The following is a 17,048-nucleotide window of genomic DNA, read 5'->3' on the forward strand; positions in this document are numbered from 1 at the left end:
ACAAAAAATGAGAATGTAAAATATCATATTAATAATTTTTATAATGGTTACATGTGGATATATTACTATCTAGATATTTTTAGTTATAAAATGTTAAAATTAATTTCACTTGCTTTTTGCTCTTTTTAATGTGGCTACTACAAAATTTCAAGTTATTTATGTGGCTCACATTATATTTTTACCGGACAGGCTCTTGTGTAGGGAAGTAGCTTAAGGCCTCTATTCTATATAATTTACAGAATCGTTCATGGTGGCCGTGCATCCTACATATACTATTCAGATGGCTATTTTTAAAAAGTACTGCTTAGTTCTGGAGGGCTAGGGAAGTAAAGAGCAAGTACAGAAACTGTAAGAGGCAAGCCTGCATGTGCAAGTTTGCTGACCGTCAGGGTTTCCCCACCCTTTGTCTAGGAAAATCATGGTAGCTCATGGGGTAGGTCATTTAGTTCGTGTTACCTCAGCTGGCAGCCTTCAGGAAGCAAGAGAATGTAACTTGCAACCAAACAAAAGTCGTTGCCTGCTTAGAGCAGCTGACCTAATGAGGATACTTTATCTACACAAGCCTTTAAATATGCTGTACACATCTGTAGATGTCATGGCAAACAAATTTCTAGCATAAAACCTAAAACCCATTCCTGACTAAATGAAATTAGACTAAAGCTATCTGTGAATGTTGATCTCAGATTTCCTTCCAGGCATCATGTAAATGTCTATGATTTCCACCTGAATTATGAGCATGAGAATTCTGTGCAGGAAATGACAATTCTTCCTGTTGTCCCCAGGTGAATGCATTCATCACAGTGAAGATTTCTGGGCGCTTTGCCATCTCCTTGGTCTACAAATGGTATCCTCAAAGCCTAAAGCTGTCTCTGGCACCTGTAAAACGCAGGTCCTCCAGGTTTCCTCCACACACCCCTGAGACAGTAGGTCCGGAGATTTCTTCAATCATCTACATGATGGCACCTTAACACAGACCAGAGCAGGAACAATGTTCACTGATTTTAGATTCTTAATTTTCAGTATTTCCCAGTGATTTCTACGATATGGATGCTATTATAGCTGTTTATGGACCTTACTTGAAATAACTGAAAGTTTGGGAAGAGGAGAGGTTAGAAGATAAAGGTAGAGTTGGGAGAAAAATGAAGACCTAGTTTTTTCTAAGGCCATGATTCCTAAGCTTTGGAGAATTAACTTCCTGTGTCTTAAATAGTTGAATTATTTGCATTTATTTACTAGTAATCTATGATTTCTTAAAAACAGTGCAGGGCTCAGATATTGTTGTTTTTTAACTAAAAGAAACTATATCAATTTAAGGTGTGTTTTTTTAAGCATAACTAATATTCCAAAAACACTTGGCGATGTTAAAGCATTGCTAAAACTATGGCTCAGAATAACTTCTCTTAATAATCACTTTACAGTTGCACTTAATCTCTGTTGAGAAATTTTAGGCTAAAACTTTTGTTTACCAAGAGGTAAGACACTAAAACATTAGTATCTCTAATTTCATATATTTAAGTAGTGAGCTTTGATCAAACTTTTTAAAAAATGTTTTATTTGTTTATTTTTTATTGTTGTTGTTGTTAATCCTCACCTGAGTATATTTTTCAATTGGTTTTTAGGGAGAGTGGAAGAGAGAGGAAAAGACAGAAATATCAATGTGAGAGAAACCCATCGATTGGTTGCCTCCTGAATGAGCACTGTCAGGGCTTGGACTGAGGAGGAGCCTGCTACCATGGTACATGCCCTTGACCGGAATCGAACCAGGGACCCTTTGGTCCACAGGTCAATGCTCTACTAGTACCCACTGAGCCAAACCTGCTAGGGCTTTGATCAAACTTTTAAAATTTTGAGTGCGTTTATGTGAATGGCACACATATTACAAAATGTGTATGAATACATGTAAAAGATCTTTATTTTTAGGGACTGGCATCAGAACTTTGTTACTCTTTCAAATAAGCATGTCAAACTCAAAGGCTAACATGGGCCAAATAAATGAGGCATGCAGCTCTCAGACTGCAAGTTTGACATGCTTGCTTTAGAATTACCATGGTTACTTCACAAATACTGGAATTATATAGTTTTTCTATAAATATGCCTTTAATATCATGCTATTTGCCTCTCTGGGTTTTTATGAGCCATGTCATCTGAGTTTACAATCTCTCTCAGCCATTCCCTGATGTCAATCCCATCTCCAAAGAAGCCAGGGAGCTATTCAAGGCCTACAAAATGAAGTGCAAGCTAATGAAATCCATAACTCAGATCAAAGATGTAAGTGTGAATTAGTCACTATTTTGATATTGGATTTAAGTTTTCATGTTATTCTAGTTACTTTTTTCTTTCAGCATAGGCTGGATTTGTTTTAGAAAAAGGACCAGAGAATCAAGTTACTGAACACAGATAGGTCCATTCACATAATCACTGAAAGGAACATATGCTGACTCTTTGTTTGTATTTATTTATTTGATTCTTTGTTTGTGTTTATCTTTTTTAAAAACATCTTAACCATTTTTAATTGTACAGTTCAGTGGCATATGTACATTCACATTGTTATATAATCATTGCCACCATCTATCTCCAGACTCTTTCATTTTGCAAAATGAAAACTCTGTACCCATTAAACAACAGTTTCCCATTCCCCTGCCACCCCACCCTTTGGCAACTGCCATTCTAGTTCCTATCTCTATGAATTTGACTATTCTAGGTACCTTATCTAAGCGGAATCATACAGTGTTCGTCCTTTTGTAACTGACTAATTTCATTTAGCATAATGTCCTCAAAGTCCATTCATGTTGTCTCTTGTGTCAGAATTACCTTTCTTTTTAAGGGTGAATAATATGCTATATAATAAAGAGCTAATATGTTAATTAGACTGAACAGCCAAACGACTGTCTGGATGACCTTCCGGACGAAGCCAGGGCTGTGAGGGCCGAGCCCCTTGCACTAATTTTGTGCATTGGGCTTCTAGCTTCATTATATTTTAGTACCATATTTTATTTATCTATTCATCTGTTGATGGATACTTGGATTGCTTCCATATTTTAGCTATTGTGAATAATGCTGCTATGAACATGGGTATACAAATATCTCTTTGAGACCCTACTTTCAATTCTTTTGGATATATTCCCAGAGTAGAATTGCTGGATTATATGGAAATTCCATTTCTAAGTATTTGAAGACCTACCATACTATTTTTCATATCAGCTGCACCATGTTATAGTCCCACAATCAGTATACAAGGGTTCCACTTTCTTTATATCCTCACCAACATTTGTTATTTTGTGTATTTTTTAAATAGTAGCCATCCTAATCTGTGTGAAGTGTGCATTTAACTTTTTCTTTTTACAAAAATTAAACAATTTTATATTGTGATTTTTTTTTAAAAAAAAAGCAGCACACAAATGTACAATATCATAGAGAAACCCAGATTTTTATCAATTGCCCAGTAATGCCTAGTGAGTAGATAGCGATACAGGCACCCATAAGTGCCCTTATGAATTCCGGTTCCTAGAGTCTGAATCATTTGTCGAGTCCATAAAGACAAAGTTGTTTTGTCCAGTCACAAAAAAGTGAGCAATTTTATTACTGCAAGATTATCTCTATTTATTTTGCCTTTGGGGGATAAAATGTCTTTATATAAATTGTTTTATTATTGTTACCTTAAAGGAGGGAAGGACACATAATATATTCTTATAGAGATCTTCTGCAGTTTCCACAAGCAACAGGGAGAATGTTTCATTGCAGATATTTATTTTTTTAAGTATCCATTTTCCTCATAAAGTATTTTCTTTAATAATGCCATAATCCATCACAAATTAATTTTAGTTATTTATTTACTTAATTTTAAAGAATTTACATTTTCCTTAAAATATATTTTATTGATTTTTTACAGAGAGGAAGGGAGAGGGATACAGAGTTAGAAACATTGATGAGAGAGAAACATTGATCAGTTGCCTCCTGCACACCCCCTACTGGGGATGTGCCTGCAATCAAGGTACATGCCCTTGACCGGAATCGAACCTGAGACCCTTCGGTCCACAGGCTGATGCTCTATCCACTGAGCCAAACCGTTAAGGCTATATTTTATTTTTCAATTACAGTTTGCATTCAGGATTATTTCGTATTAATATTAGGTGTACAGCATAGTGGTTAACTAGTCATACACTTTACAAAGTGATCCCCTGATATTTCCAGTACCCACCCGGCACCATACACAGTCATCACAATAGTATTGACTATTTTCCCTATGCTGTACTTTACATTCCCATCCCTATTTTGTAACTATCAATCTGTACTTCTTAATCCCTTCACCTCTTTCACCACAGGTGTATTTAACTTTTAAAAAATCTACTTTATTAAAGTATTATTTATTTACATTAAAATGCATCCATTTAATGCATTTGATGATTGTTGACAAATGTATACACCTGTATAAGTGCCACTGCAATCATAATATAATTTTGATCACACCAAAAGGTTCCCAGGTATCCCTTTCTTCTCAGTCCTCCCTGTTTCTGACTCCAGACACTATTAATTAGCTTTGTATTTCTAGTGTAAAATCATTCACATAGGAAGAACCAATATATACTCTTTTCTGTCTAGCTACTTTTGTTCAACATATTGTATTTGAGGTTCTTTTATGTTTCAGATGTATCTGTAGTTTTTTCCTTTATATGGCTGACTGGTATTCCCTTATATGGATATACCACACTTTGTTTATTCATTCACCCTTTGATGGGCATTTGGGTTCTTTTCAGTCTTTGGCTATTATGGACAAAGCTGTTATGAACAGTTGCATTTAAGATTTTTTAAATTAGAACCTTAATTCTAAAGTGGGCACTGTTGGCATTTGGGGCCAGATAATTCATATTTATGCAGGACAATCTAGCACATTTCAGAATGTGTCCCTGGTCCCCACAAACTAAGTGCCTGTTGTGCCATCAATCAAAAGGCCCATGCACATTTCTGAATGCCTCCAAGGAAGAATGTACTCACTCAGGTGGAGAACTGTTCTATATGCCTGGGGCAATATTTGGGTATATAGTGTGGGGAGGTCAATCATAAGATTGTTCACTAATCTAGCCAAGATATTATGGACTGGACTAAGGTAGTGAGGATCCAAGATAGATGGGAGCTACAAGTTAATTAGGAGGGCATGTCTGTAGAACTATGAAGTTCATCAATAATTGACCAAAGCAGCATTTACATTCATTTACAAAAAAAAACACACAAAAAACCCCACAAACTTCAGGGAACTTGATAGATTTGACTTTGTCAAAAGTAAAAACTTTGAAAGATACCAGTAAGAAAATGGAGAAAATGGAAAGGCAAGCGACAGAAAGGCAGAAAATATTCATAATATTGTATCTGACAAAGGACTTGTATCCAAAGTATATAAACTCTTACAACTCAATAATAAGACAACCTTCAAAAATGTGCTATAGATTTGAGCAGATATTTCACAAAATAAGATGTGAATGATCAACCAGCATACAGAAAAATGTTCAACATTGCCAGTCATCTTTTTTATTGAATTTATTGGGATGACATTGGTTAATAAAATTATATAGGTTTTAGGTATACAGTTCTATAATACATCATCTGTATATTGTATTGTGTGTTCACCACCCCAAGTCAAGTCTCCTTCTATCACATATATCCCTCTGTACCCTCTTCTACCTCCCCCCTCCCCCCTCCTTTGGTAATCACCGTATGGTTGTCTATGTCTATGAATTGGTGTTTTTTTCTTAATTCTTCACCATTTTCACCCAGTCCCAAAACTTCCCTCCCTTCTGACAGCTGTTAGTCTATTCTCTATCTATGAGTCTTAATGAATATATAAAACTGAATTATCATCAATTTTCATAGTCATATAAGCTCATTCAAAGCTAACTACTTTATATACCCAATTTATTGTGTAAAGATCACACATACTATTCACTATAACTATCCATTTTAAAGTCTAATGTCCTCATGATGTACTACTTTGAAACTTTCTTCTGCTAACTAAAAGCTCAGTATTACAAACATTAAGTAATCTATTTATGCTCTCGTAACACTGTGCTTATAAATAACATAGCCCTTGTGTTATAATATTTACATATCTAATTCTTCCATTGACTCTGAGCACCTTGAGCATAGGGAACATAGCTTTTCTTCTTCCATTTTTTGTGGTGGTAAAATATTTATAACATAAAAGTTTCAATTTTAAGCATTTTTAAATGCATAATTCAGTGACATTAAGCACATTCACAAAGGAACATGACTTTTTTAAAAAAAAATTTATCGATTTCAGAGGAAGGGAGAGGGAGAGATAAATAGAAACATCAATGATGAGAGAGAATCATTGATTGGTTGCCTTCTGCATGTCCCCACTGGAAAATGAGCCCACAACCTAGGTATGTGCCCTGACCAGGAATAGAACCGTGACCTCCTGGTTCATAGGTTAATGCTCAACCACTGAGCCATGCTGGCCAGACAGGGAACATGACTTTTGTGTAGTATTTCTTTAGTCCTGGTTTCTGGTACATTGTCTGGCCTATAAATGACACCCAATAAGCATTTGTTGGACAACCTACTGAATTAATGAATGAATGAGTAAATGAATAAATGAATGAATTTATGTTTCCTAATCATATAGTAATCTCTCTTTCTCATATGTATATGTTTTAAAGCGTTCAAGTTTGTCAGGTGCAGCGGATACTGCTACATTTGATACAGCAATGGACATAAGCCCTATGTCTGACATTGCGGCAGTTATTAAATTAAGAAGACTACAGAGAAAAGCCAAGCACATCCTATTTAACTGGCTGGATTACTACAGATTTTCATTGGGTCAGTTATGGGACCCACTGTGTTGCTGCACATAACTCGTTTCCATTATTCAGATTTTCAGAGGACCAACATTTAAATGCCTTTTCCTTCCAAGGTTCCCGAAGTGGTGAGTTTGTAAACTGTAAAGCGCAATACATGCAGATTCTTACCATGGATCCAGGTGATTGGCCATAGCAAGAAATTAAAGAATAATTTTTATTCTGTTTACATTTCAGGAATCTTAATGTTATATCCTTCCTCTCTTTGGAGAGTTAATCTATCTGGCCACTGCTGTGTTTTTTATTAAGAGGAGGTGCTTTCACACTCATTTTTTGGATCTTAAAATACTCTCACCCCTTAAGTACAACCGCTTAGTCTCACCACCAAAACCTCAGTCCTTGCTGATGTCTTTTGTTCATGAGCTGTGTGGAGAAGAGGCGTGGGTACGCTCGCTGCAATGTGCTGTTGTAATGTGATGTTAATGCAAAGCTGCTGTTTGATTAGAGTCTATTAGGGTTCAGTTCCTGACTGGCGATATAACACAGTTAATTTGCATTATTCATGGTAGTTAGATTCTACAGCATCTCTGCAAACACTGAATTAAGTGAATATCAAACCATTGCTTCAAGGGAAAACATAGGATGAGGTACCTTTGAGCCTCTGGTCACAATATTTTCATTAACCAATCAATACATAACCTTATTTTATGTGTGTTTTTGTCTAAAGACACCTTATTTAACATATATTGTTGATACACTAACACTGAGCATATGGCCAATAGCACTATAACTCATGCCTGAACCAAGCTTATTTAATACACTAGAGGCCCGGTGCACAAAAATTTGTGCGGGGGGGGGGGGGGGGAGAAGGGGTCCCTTAGCCCGGCCTGTGCCCTCTCGCAGTTTGGGACTCCTCGGGAGATAACGACCTGCTGGCTTAGGCCTGCTCCTGGGTGGCAGAGGGCAGGCCCAATCCCTAGGTGCAGCCCCTGGTCGGGCTCAGAGCAGGGCCGACTGGGGAGTTGGGGTACCACCCCTTGTCATGCACAGAGCAGGGCGGATTGGGAGGTTGTGATGCCACCCTCAGCCACGCTCTGGGTAGGGCTGATTGGGGGGTTGGGGCACCGCCCCCATCACACTCAAGGCAGGGTCGATGGGGAGGTTGCAGCGCCACTCCCTGTCACGCACAGAGCAAGGCCAATCAGGGGCTTGGGGCGCTGCCCCCTATCATGCACAGAGCAGGGCCCATCAGGGGGGTTGGGGCTCCGTACCCTGTCACGCACAGAGCAGGGTCAATCAGGGGGTTGGGGAGCTTCCCCCTGTCATGCACAGAGCAGGGCCAATAGGGGAGTTGGGGCACCGCCCCCTGTCACACACAGAGCAGGGCGGATCAGGGGGTTGGGGCGCCACCTTCTATCACCCACAGAGCAGGGCGGATCAGGGGGTTGGGGCGCCGCCACTGTCACACTCAGGGCAGGGCCGAGGGGGAGGTTATGGCTCTACCCCGTCACACACAGAGCAGGGCCCGTGGGGGAGGGGGTTGGGGCGCTGCCCTCCATCATCCACAGAGCAGGGCCGATCAGGGGGTTGGGGCGCCGCCACTCTCACACTGAGGGCAGGGCCAATGGGGAGGTTATGGCTCTACCCCGTCACACACAGAGCGGAGCCCGTGGGGGGGGGGGCGCCACACCCTGTCACACACAGAGCAGGGCCGATCAGGAGGTTGGGGCACCGCACCCTGTCACACACAGAGCCATAGGGCGATCAGGGGGTTGGGTAGCTCCCCCATATCAGGCACAGAGCAGGGCTGATCAGGGGGTTGGGGCTCCTTCCCCTGTCACGAACAGAGCAGGGCAGATAGGGAGGTTGTGGCCCCACCCCCTGTCACACACAGAGCCGCAGGGCAATCAGGGGATTTGGGCGCTGCCCCCTGTCACACTGATCCCGGTGCCGGGAGGCCTCTCGGCTCCACTGATCCAGTGCTAGGAGGCATATTACCCTTTTACTATATAGGATAGAGGCCTGTTGCACAGGTGGGGGCCGGCTAGTTTGCCCTGAAGGGTGTCCTGGATCAGGGTGGGGGTCCCCACTGGGGTGCCTGGCCAGCCTGGATGAGGGGCTGAGGGCTGTTTGCAGCTGCTCACACACCCTTCAGGGTGGGTGTCCCCACTGGGGTGCCTGGCCAGTCTGGGTGAGGGGCTGAGGGCTGTTTTCAGGCTGGCAGGTGACTGAAGCTCCCAACTGCTCCTTTTTTTTCTTTTTCTTTTTATTCTGGGCCAGCTTTAGCTCTGGCTCCAGCTCTGAGGCCTCTGCTGCTGAAAGCAGGTATCTGGTTTGTTTGGGTTCTATAATCGAAACACTGTATCAACTCCAGCTCTGAGATCCCGGCTGGCTGAAAGCAGGTTTCTGGGGTTTTGTTTAGCTTCTATATTTGTAACAATGTTTCAAACTGCAAGCTCAGAGGCCAGCAAGGCAGGCAGGGAACGTTGGTTTCCTCCGTCACTGAAGCAAGCAAGCCTCATGTTTGCTTCAAGCTGCCTGGCTGCCGGCTGCCATCTTAGCTGGCAGTTAATTTGCATATCTCCCTGATTATCCAATGGGGAGGGTAGCGGACATACAGCTAATTACCATGTTTCTCTTTTATTAGATAGGATATTTTCTCCATAAGGCACATCTAACTTTCTTGTGCTTTGGAACACTAAGCTTGTGGGCTATTTTATATGGCAAAATCACCAAAAAAAAGCACAAAAAAATGTGTAAAACATGGCCCTGAACAGACCATGACACAAGTAAAGGACACAAGTTTGTAGTACAACAGTGGAAACAAAAGGCAGAGTGTCACCTTGTTCAACCTCAACTGGGAACTTGCATAACACAAGTTAAAATTTTCACCACTTTACACATTTGCAAAGTTACCATGAAAGGGCCACAAGTATTAATCTGGGGTTACAAATAAATTTTAGTGAGTAGACAAATTCACAAAACGGAATCTGCAAATAATTAGCATTAATTGTATACTAAATCCATAAGGCAAACCTCTCCATTTTAGGAGGTAGTTTGCTACTTACTGTAGTAAATAGCAGAGCTTCCCAAAGGATACACCGTCCTAAGGGGAGCAGCTGGGCTGAGGTGATCTAGCCCCTGGGATAGTTGATTCTACTTACAAGCAGCCTACTAAATTCACCACGATATGCAATACAAATTATCATGATTTCTTTTTTTATATCACATTTTAATGATAAGAATCTATATGTATTGGGCTTTATAGTTTACACTTTCCTCCTTTATGAAAAGAGTTTGGGAAGCCTAGTCTATAGCATGGTGTAAAAGCACCATCTTCCGAATCAAATAGATATGTTCAAATCCTGGTTCTGCTTCTCTCTAGCTGGGTGAACTTGGACTTAACTCTGATATCATAAAAATAAGACTATTCGCCCCATTTAGTGTCCCTAATTCAATGGGATAATGTGTTTATGGTGCTTGGCACATTACCTGGCACAAGATAAGCACAGATAACCAAATTCTTGTGGACTAGATTTGTTGATAGCCTAGACATTTCCTTGTTTATTGCATAGATGCTATGTATCCTCTGAGCAGACCACAAAGTGCGCTAAAAGGAGCCCACAGAAAGGCACTGCTGTAAATGGGTGAAGGGGTGTCTGGATTATTGCAGCCGTGTTACCCCAGCCCACAGAGACCTTGGTCCACTAAGGGTTTTCAGTGACGTTTATTCTGTTTACATTTCAGGAATAGAATGTCTGCACATGTGCAAAGTGCCCAGGTTTCAACCAAAAGTGGTCAGGAAACAAGAAGTCTCCCCAGCAGAATTTCTTCTGAAACCAAGTGCAAAGGAAAAAGATGAGAATAAGGAGTATCTTCTATACAGAAACACCTTCCTAAAACTGAAGGGTGTCTTTCAGCCTTCGCCTCTCCCTTGCATCCAGAAGACCGCAGCCAGCAAGTGTTCCTTCCGGTAACCAGCCTCATTTGTTTTAATAATTCACAGTCAGCTTATGTTGGAAAAAGCTTTCGGTGACAGTCTCATTCAGTCCACCCACAAACACTGAGCAAGGCATGCTATTACATTGCTTCACACCACAGTCCTTTCTGAGCAGGCTGGGTCAAGGTGTTGACACTTGCATGCTACCAGTGAAAAATCTTTCCTAAAACTGGTTCAGACTTACATGCCTAGGTTCAAGCATTTCAGCTATCTCCAACCTGCTTCCTAAGAGGCTACCCATTTAGCAGAGGAATTCGAATCAATCAGGAATCAAGGCTTAGTTTGTTTTCACCACTTCAGTGAAACACCTGCTTAAAAGCTGACTCTAGGCCAGTGATGACGAACCTTTTGAGCTCAGCGTGTCAGCATTTTGAAAAACCCTAACTTAATTCTGGTGCCGTGTCACATATAGAGATTTTTTGATATTTGCAACCATAGTAAAACAAAGATTTATATTTTTGATATTTAATTTATATTTTAAATGCCATTTCACAAAGAAAAATCAACCAAAAAAATGAGTTCGCGTATCATAGGTTCGCCATCACTGCACTAGGCCCTGGACAGTAATCAGTTGGTTAGAGCATCCCCCCTATATGCAAGGCTGCTGGTTCAATCCCAGTCAGGGCACATAGAAGAAGCAACCAATGAATGCATAAAGTAAGTGGGACGATAAATCAATGTTTCTCTCTCTCTCTCTAAAAGTTAATACAAATATTTTTTAAAAGATTCTAAACATACCTATTTTTAAGTACTGTTTAATTTGCTCTGTTATTTTTATTTTATCTATATTGAATCCATCTATTGAGTATTAGTTTTGTGTTTTGTCTTTCGTAGAGTTAGCTTTTTCTATGTATTTTGGATTCTGGGCTCATCTCAAGTGGAAGGTTTTTCCTCTCTCTTCATATGGCATGTGTGTCTGCTTATCCCTCCCTCTCTAGTAATTTTTCAGTTGCCACCACCCCAAAGCCCCAGGCCTCACATTCAGAAATTTAGAACCAGGTCAAATAATGGTGGGGTGGGTGTCCTACCCCATGAGTATTAGGAATGTTGCAGATGCAGTCCCAAGCCAGCAAGCAGCTTGGCTTAGTTCTGGTTGGGAGGCTTTGTCTGTGTTCTCCAACCTGCCTGAGCTTAAAGTGTCCTATGAGCCATGGTGCCAAGCAGGAGTAGACAGCAGCTGTTCTGGCCTCATGCAAAGAGTGGTGGGAGCCCTACCCTGGGCCTTGGTTTTAATAAGTGAGCCAGGCAACATTTCCCAACACTACATCACCCTGTATTGAGAAGAGCATTTTATTCTGTTTTCCCACAAGAGCCAAATTCTTATCCACTTTTGTTATTTCTAGCTCAGGAAATAAGCAAGCTTATGGCTTTAGCCTCACTAACATACTGAGTTTCTATCCAGAGAGGTGTTCATCTTTTTTTTGGGGGGGGGGCAGGGGGTTGTTTTTATTGTAGTTTATTTCTAATATTATGCCATCGTGGTCTGAGAAGATGCTTGGTATGATTTCAATCTTCTTGAATTTGGGGAGACTTTGTGACCCAATATGTGGTCTATTTTTGAATATGTCCCATGAGCCCTTGAGAAGAATATATATTCCGTGGCTTTGGGGTGAAGTGTTCTGAATATGTCAATTAAGTCCATCTGATCTAGTGAGTCATTTAGGATTGCTGTTTCTTTGCTGATTTTTTTGTCTAAAGGATTTAACCAGTGATGTCAGTGGTGTATTAAAGTCCCCTACTATGATTGTATTGTTGTCGATCTCTCCTTTGATATCTTCCAGGAGATTTTTTATGTATTTGGGTGCTCCTGCATTGGGTGCATATATGTTTATCAGGGTTATATCTTCTTGTTGTATTGATCCTTTCAGTATTATCTATTTAGTATTAGTATTTAGTATTACCTTTAGTATTATGAAGTGGCCTTCCTTATCTCTTGTTATGGCCTTCACTTTGAGATCTATTTTGTCTGATATAAGTACTGCTACCCCAGCTTTTTTTTTCATTTCCATTTGCCTGAAAGATATTTTTCCATCCCTTCACTTTCAGTCTGTGTGAGTCCCTTCTTCTGAGGTAGGTCTCTTGTAGACAGCAAATGTATGGGTCATGTTTTTTTATCCATTCAGCCACTCGATGTCTTTTGGTTGGAGCATTTAGTCCATTTACGTTTAAAGTTATTATTGAAAGGTACTTGTTTGTAGCCATTTCTTTTTTGTGTGTGGCTGTTTTCTTTCTGAGCTTTTTATTTCTTCTTTTTACACCAGTCCCTTTAGCATTTCTTATATTGCTGGCTTGATGGTGATAAACTCCCTTAGCCTTTTTTTGTCTGTGAAGCTTCTTATTTCCCCTTCAATTATGAATGATAGCCTTGCTGGATAGAGTATTCTTGGATTCAGTCCTTTGCTTCGTAAATTTCTGTACATTCATTTCTGGCCTGATGTGTTTCTGTTGAGAAATCATTTGATAATCTAATGGGAGATCCCTTGAATGTAACTTTCTGTCTCTCTCTTGCAGCCTGTAAGATTCTCTCTTTGTCTTGAACATTTGCCATGGTAATTATGATGTGTCTTGGTGTGGGTCTTTTCGGGTTCACCTTGTTTGGGACTCTCTGTGCTTGTGTGATTTTTTTCTTCCCCACCTCTGGGAAGTTTTCTGATATTATTTCTTCAAATAGGTTTTCTAACCCTTGTTCCTCTTTCTGTTGTTCTGGCACCCCTATTATTCGTATGTTGTTTCATTTCATGTTGTCCCATAGTTCCCTTAGGCTCTCCTCCTGTCTTTTAATTTTTTTATCCAATTGCTGTTCAGTTTGGGTGTGTTTTGTTTCCCTGTCTTCTAATTCGCTAATTTGGTCCTCTGCTTCTCCTAGTCTACTGTTGAAACTTTCAATGGTGTTTTTTTTTTAATTAAATCTTTATTGTTAGGACCAACTAGAAATTAAGCATACACTGACTGAAATAAAGAATAATTTACAGAGATCCAACAGCAGACAAGAGGATCCCAAGAATCAAGTCAAAGATTTGAAATACAAAGAAACAAAAAATACCCAACCGAAAAAGAAAAAAGAAAAGAGATTCCAAAAATATGAAGATAGTGTAAGGAGCCTCTGGGACAACTTCAAGCGTACCAACATCAGAATTATAGGGGTACCAGAAGAAGAGAGAGGGCAAGATATTGAAAACCTATTTGAAGAAATAATGACAGAAAACTTCCCCTACCTGGTGAAAGAAAAAGACTTACAAGTCCAGGAAGCGCAGAGAACCCCAAACAAAAGGAATCCAAAGAGGACCACACCAAGACACATCATAATTAAAATGGCAAGAGCAAAAGACAAAGAGAGAATCTTAAAAGCAACAAGAGAAAGACAGTCAGTTACCTACACGGGAGTACCCATACGACTGTCAGCTGATTTCTCAACAGAAACCATGCAGGCCAGAAGAGAGTGGCAAGAAATATTCAAAGTGATGAATAGCAAGAACCTGCAACCAAGATTACTTTATCCAGCAAAGCTATCATTCAGAATAGAAGGTCAGATAAAGAGCTTCACGGATAAGAAAAAGCTAAAGGAGTTCATCACCACCAAACCAGCATTATATGAAATGCTGAAAGGGATTCTTTAAGAAGAGGAAGAAGAAAAAGGAACTCTTACCATTTGCCACAGCATGGATGGAACTGGAGAGCAGATAAATACCACATAATCTCACTCATTTGTGGAATATAATGAACAACATAAACTGATGAACAAGGACTGATCCAGAGACGGAGAGGCATTGATTGGACTGTTGGGCCTTGGAGGGAAGGTAGGGGAGTGTGGGGGTAAGGGGGAAAGATCAACCAAAGGACTTACATGCAGGCATATAGGCCTAACCAATGGACACGGACAACGGAGGGGGGGGGGGTAGAGGGTAACGTGGGGACAAGGACACATATGTAATATCTTAATCAATAAAAAATATATTAATAAAAAAATCTTTATTGTTCAGATTATTACAGTTGTTCCTCTTTTTCCCCCCCATAACTCCCCTCCTCCCAGTTCCCGCCCCACCCTCCGCCCTCACTCCCCACCCACTGTCCTCATCCATAGGTGCACGATTTTTGTCCAGTCTCTTCCTGCATCTCCCACACCCCTTTCCCCCCAAGAATAATCAGTCCACTCCCTTTCTATGTCCCTGATTCTATTATGATCACCAGATTATTTGTTCACTTGATTCTTAGATTCACTTGTTGATAGATGCATGTTTGTTGTTCATAATTTGTATCTTTACCTTTTTCTTCTTCTTCCTCTTCTTAAAGGATACCTTTCAGCATTTCATATAATACTGGTTTGGTAGTGATTAACTCCTTTACCTTTTCCTTATCTGTGAAGCTCTTTATCTGACCTTCAGTTCTGAATGATAGCTTTGCTGGATAAAGTAATCTTGGTTGTAGGTTCTTACTATTCATCACTTTGAATATTTCTTGCCACTCCCTTCTGGCCTGCAAAGTTTCTGTTGAGAAATCAGCTGACAGTCGTATGGGTATTCCCTTGTAGGTAACTGAGTTTCTTTCTCTTGCTGCTTTTAAGATTCTCTCTTTGTCTTTTGCTCTTGGCATTTTAATTATGATGTGTCTTGGTGTGGTCCTCTTTGGATTCCTTTTGTTTGGGGTTCTCTGCGCTTCCTGGACCTGTAAGTCTATTTCTTTCACCAGGTAGGGGAAGTTTTCTGTCATTATTTCTCCAAATAGGTTTTCAATATCTTGCTCTCTCTCATCTTCTGGCACCCCTATAATTCTGATGTTGGTACACTTGAAGCTGTCCCAGAGGCTCCTTACACTATCTTCGTATTTTCGGATTCTTTTTTCATTTTGCTTTTCTGGTTGGGTGTTTTTTGCTTCTTCGCATTTCAAATCTTTGACTTGATTCTTGGGCTCCTCTGGTCTGCTGTTGGGAGTCTATATAGTATTCTTTATTTCAGTCAGTGTATGCTTAATTTATAGTTGGTTCTTTATCACAACATCGAGGATCTCATTAGATTTCTTGTAGATCTCATTAAGTTTATCGGCAGCTTCTAGACAGTTCTTGAGAGACCTTAAAAGTGTGGTTCTGAACTCTATATCTTCCATTGACAATTTTGTCCTGTTTCTTTGTCTCCGCATTTTTTTTATGCTTTCTTGGTGCACCCCCTAGTGATCTTTGTGCACAGTCTTGTTATAGTTAAGCCTTGATTGTTGTCAGCAATACCAGGGGTGATTTGACCTCCAGGCTAACTGGCCATGAGAGTCAGCTGTGTCTGCAGTGGGAGAGCTTCTGTGCTGGATCTCTAGGGCGGTGCTAATCTAGCGTTTGCCTGAGGCTATTCGGCAAATGGCTCTGTGCAGGGCTTGGGCGGGGCGGGTCCCCGGGGATCTACAGGGCGGGCGAAGCGAGCAGTTATGGCTGCTCTCAGTTCCGTCCCTAGGGGCTCTGCCTCACAGAGTCCCTGCAACCACTGCAAACCTCAGAGAGAAAGCTGCCTTCGAGTTCCGACCGAAGCCAGACAGTCCGGCTTCTCCCGTTTGAGTCTTGGTCCCCAGAGACTCTCCCGGATCTGGAGCTCAGAGTCTGAAACTCCCTCCCGATTGAAAACAACAACCGCGCCCTCCGCCGCCAGCCTGCTCCGCGCGCGCACTCCGCACCTGAGTATTTCACTTCAGCACTGCGCCTCCTCTGAGTCTGGGTATGATATTCTCTTTCCTCCTAGTTGTAGAATTTCCACTCAGCCATCCTTCCTGTGGTTCTGGATGATGTCCGTTCTGTCGTTTAGTTGTTTTTTGAAGTGGTTGTTCAAGGCAGCAATCTCTGGCGTTAACCTATGCCGCCATCTTGGTTTCTCTCAATGGTGTTTTTTGTTGCGGCTATATTACTCTTCATTTCTTCTTGGTTCTTACATAATTTATTGATTTTTTTTCATCTGTTTCTTCTTGCTTCTTGCATAAGTTGTTGATTTTTTGCTCCATCAGGTTTATGCACTCTAGGACCCTTAATCTGAATTCTTTTTCTGTCATGTTGCATGCCTCTGTATCACTTAGCTGCTTTTCTGGCGAGTCCTCCTTTTCTTTCCTTTGGGGGTTTCTTTGTCTACCCATGTTTCATCGTACTGCCATATCTAGATGTTGAGTCGTTCCGTGGCTGCTCCTTGGGTGGCAGTGGCTCCTCGGGCTGCAGTTGCTCCTCAGGTGGTTGTGGTAGCAGCTGCTCCTCAGTTGGTAGCAGCTCCTTTGGT

At 40.8% G+C, this 17,048-nt stretch overlaps 1 protein-coding gene across 1 annotated transcript in view; it reads left to right on the forward strand.

Moving 5' to 3' along the window:
• The window catches only part of LOC132227168 (uncharacterized protein C3orf20-like), a 58,180-nt gene that overhangs the window by 11,279 nt on the left and 29,853 nt on the right, over positions 1-17,048 (forward strand). The window contains exons 3-6 of the mRNA XM_059681972.1: positions 783-923; positions 2,167-2,268; positions 6,672-6,831; positions 10,557-10,782. Of these exons, the coding sequence (XP_059537955.1) occupies positions 783-923; positions 2,167-2,268; positions 6,672-6,831; positions 10,557-10,782 (629 nt within the window). The remainder of the gene's footprint in view (positions 1-782; positions 924-2,166; positions 2,269-6,671; positions 6,832-10,556; positions 10,783-17,048) is intronic.

The sequence above is a fragment of the Myotis daubentonii genome, chromosome 2 (assembly GCF_963259705.1).
Source record: "Myotis daubentonii chromosome 2, mMyoDau2.1, whole genome shotgun sequence".
In the NCBI taxonomy this organism is placed as follows: domain Eukaryota; kingdom Metazoa; phylum Chordata; class Mammalia; order Chiroptera; family Vespertilionidae; genus Myotis; species Myotis daubentonii.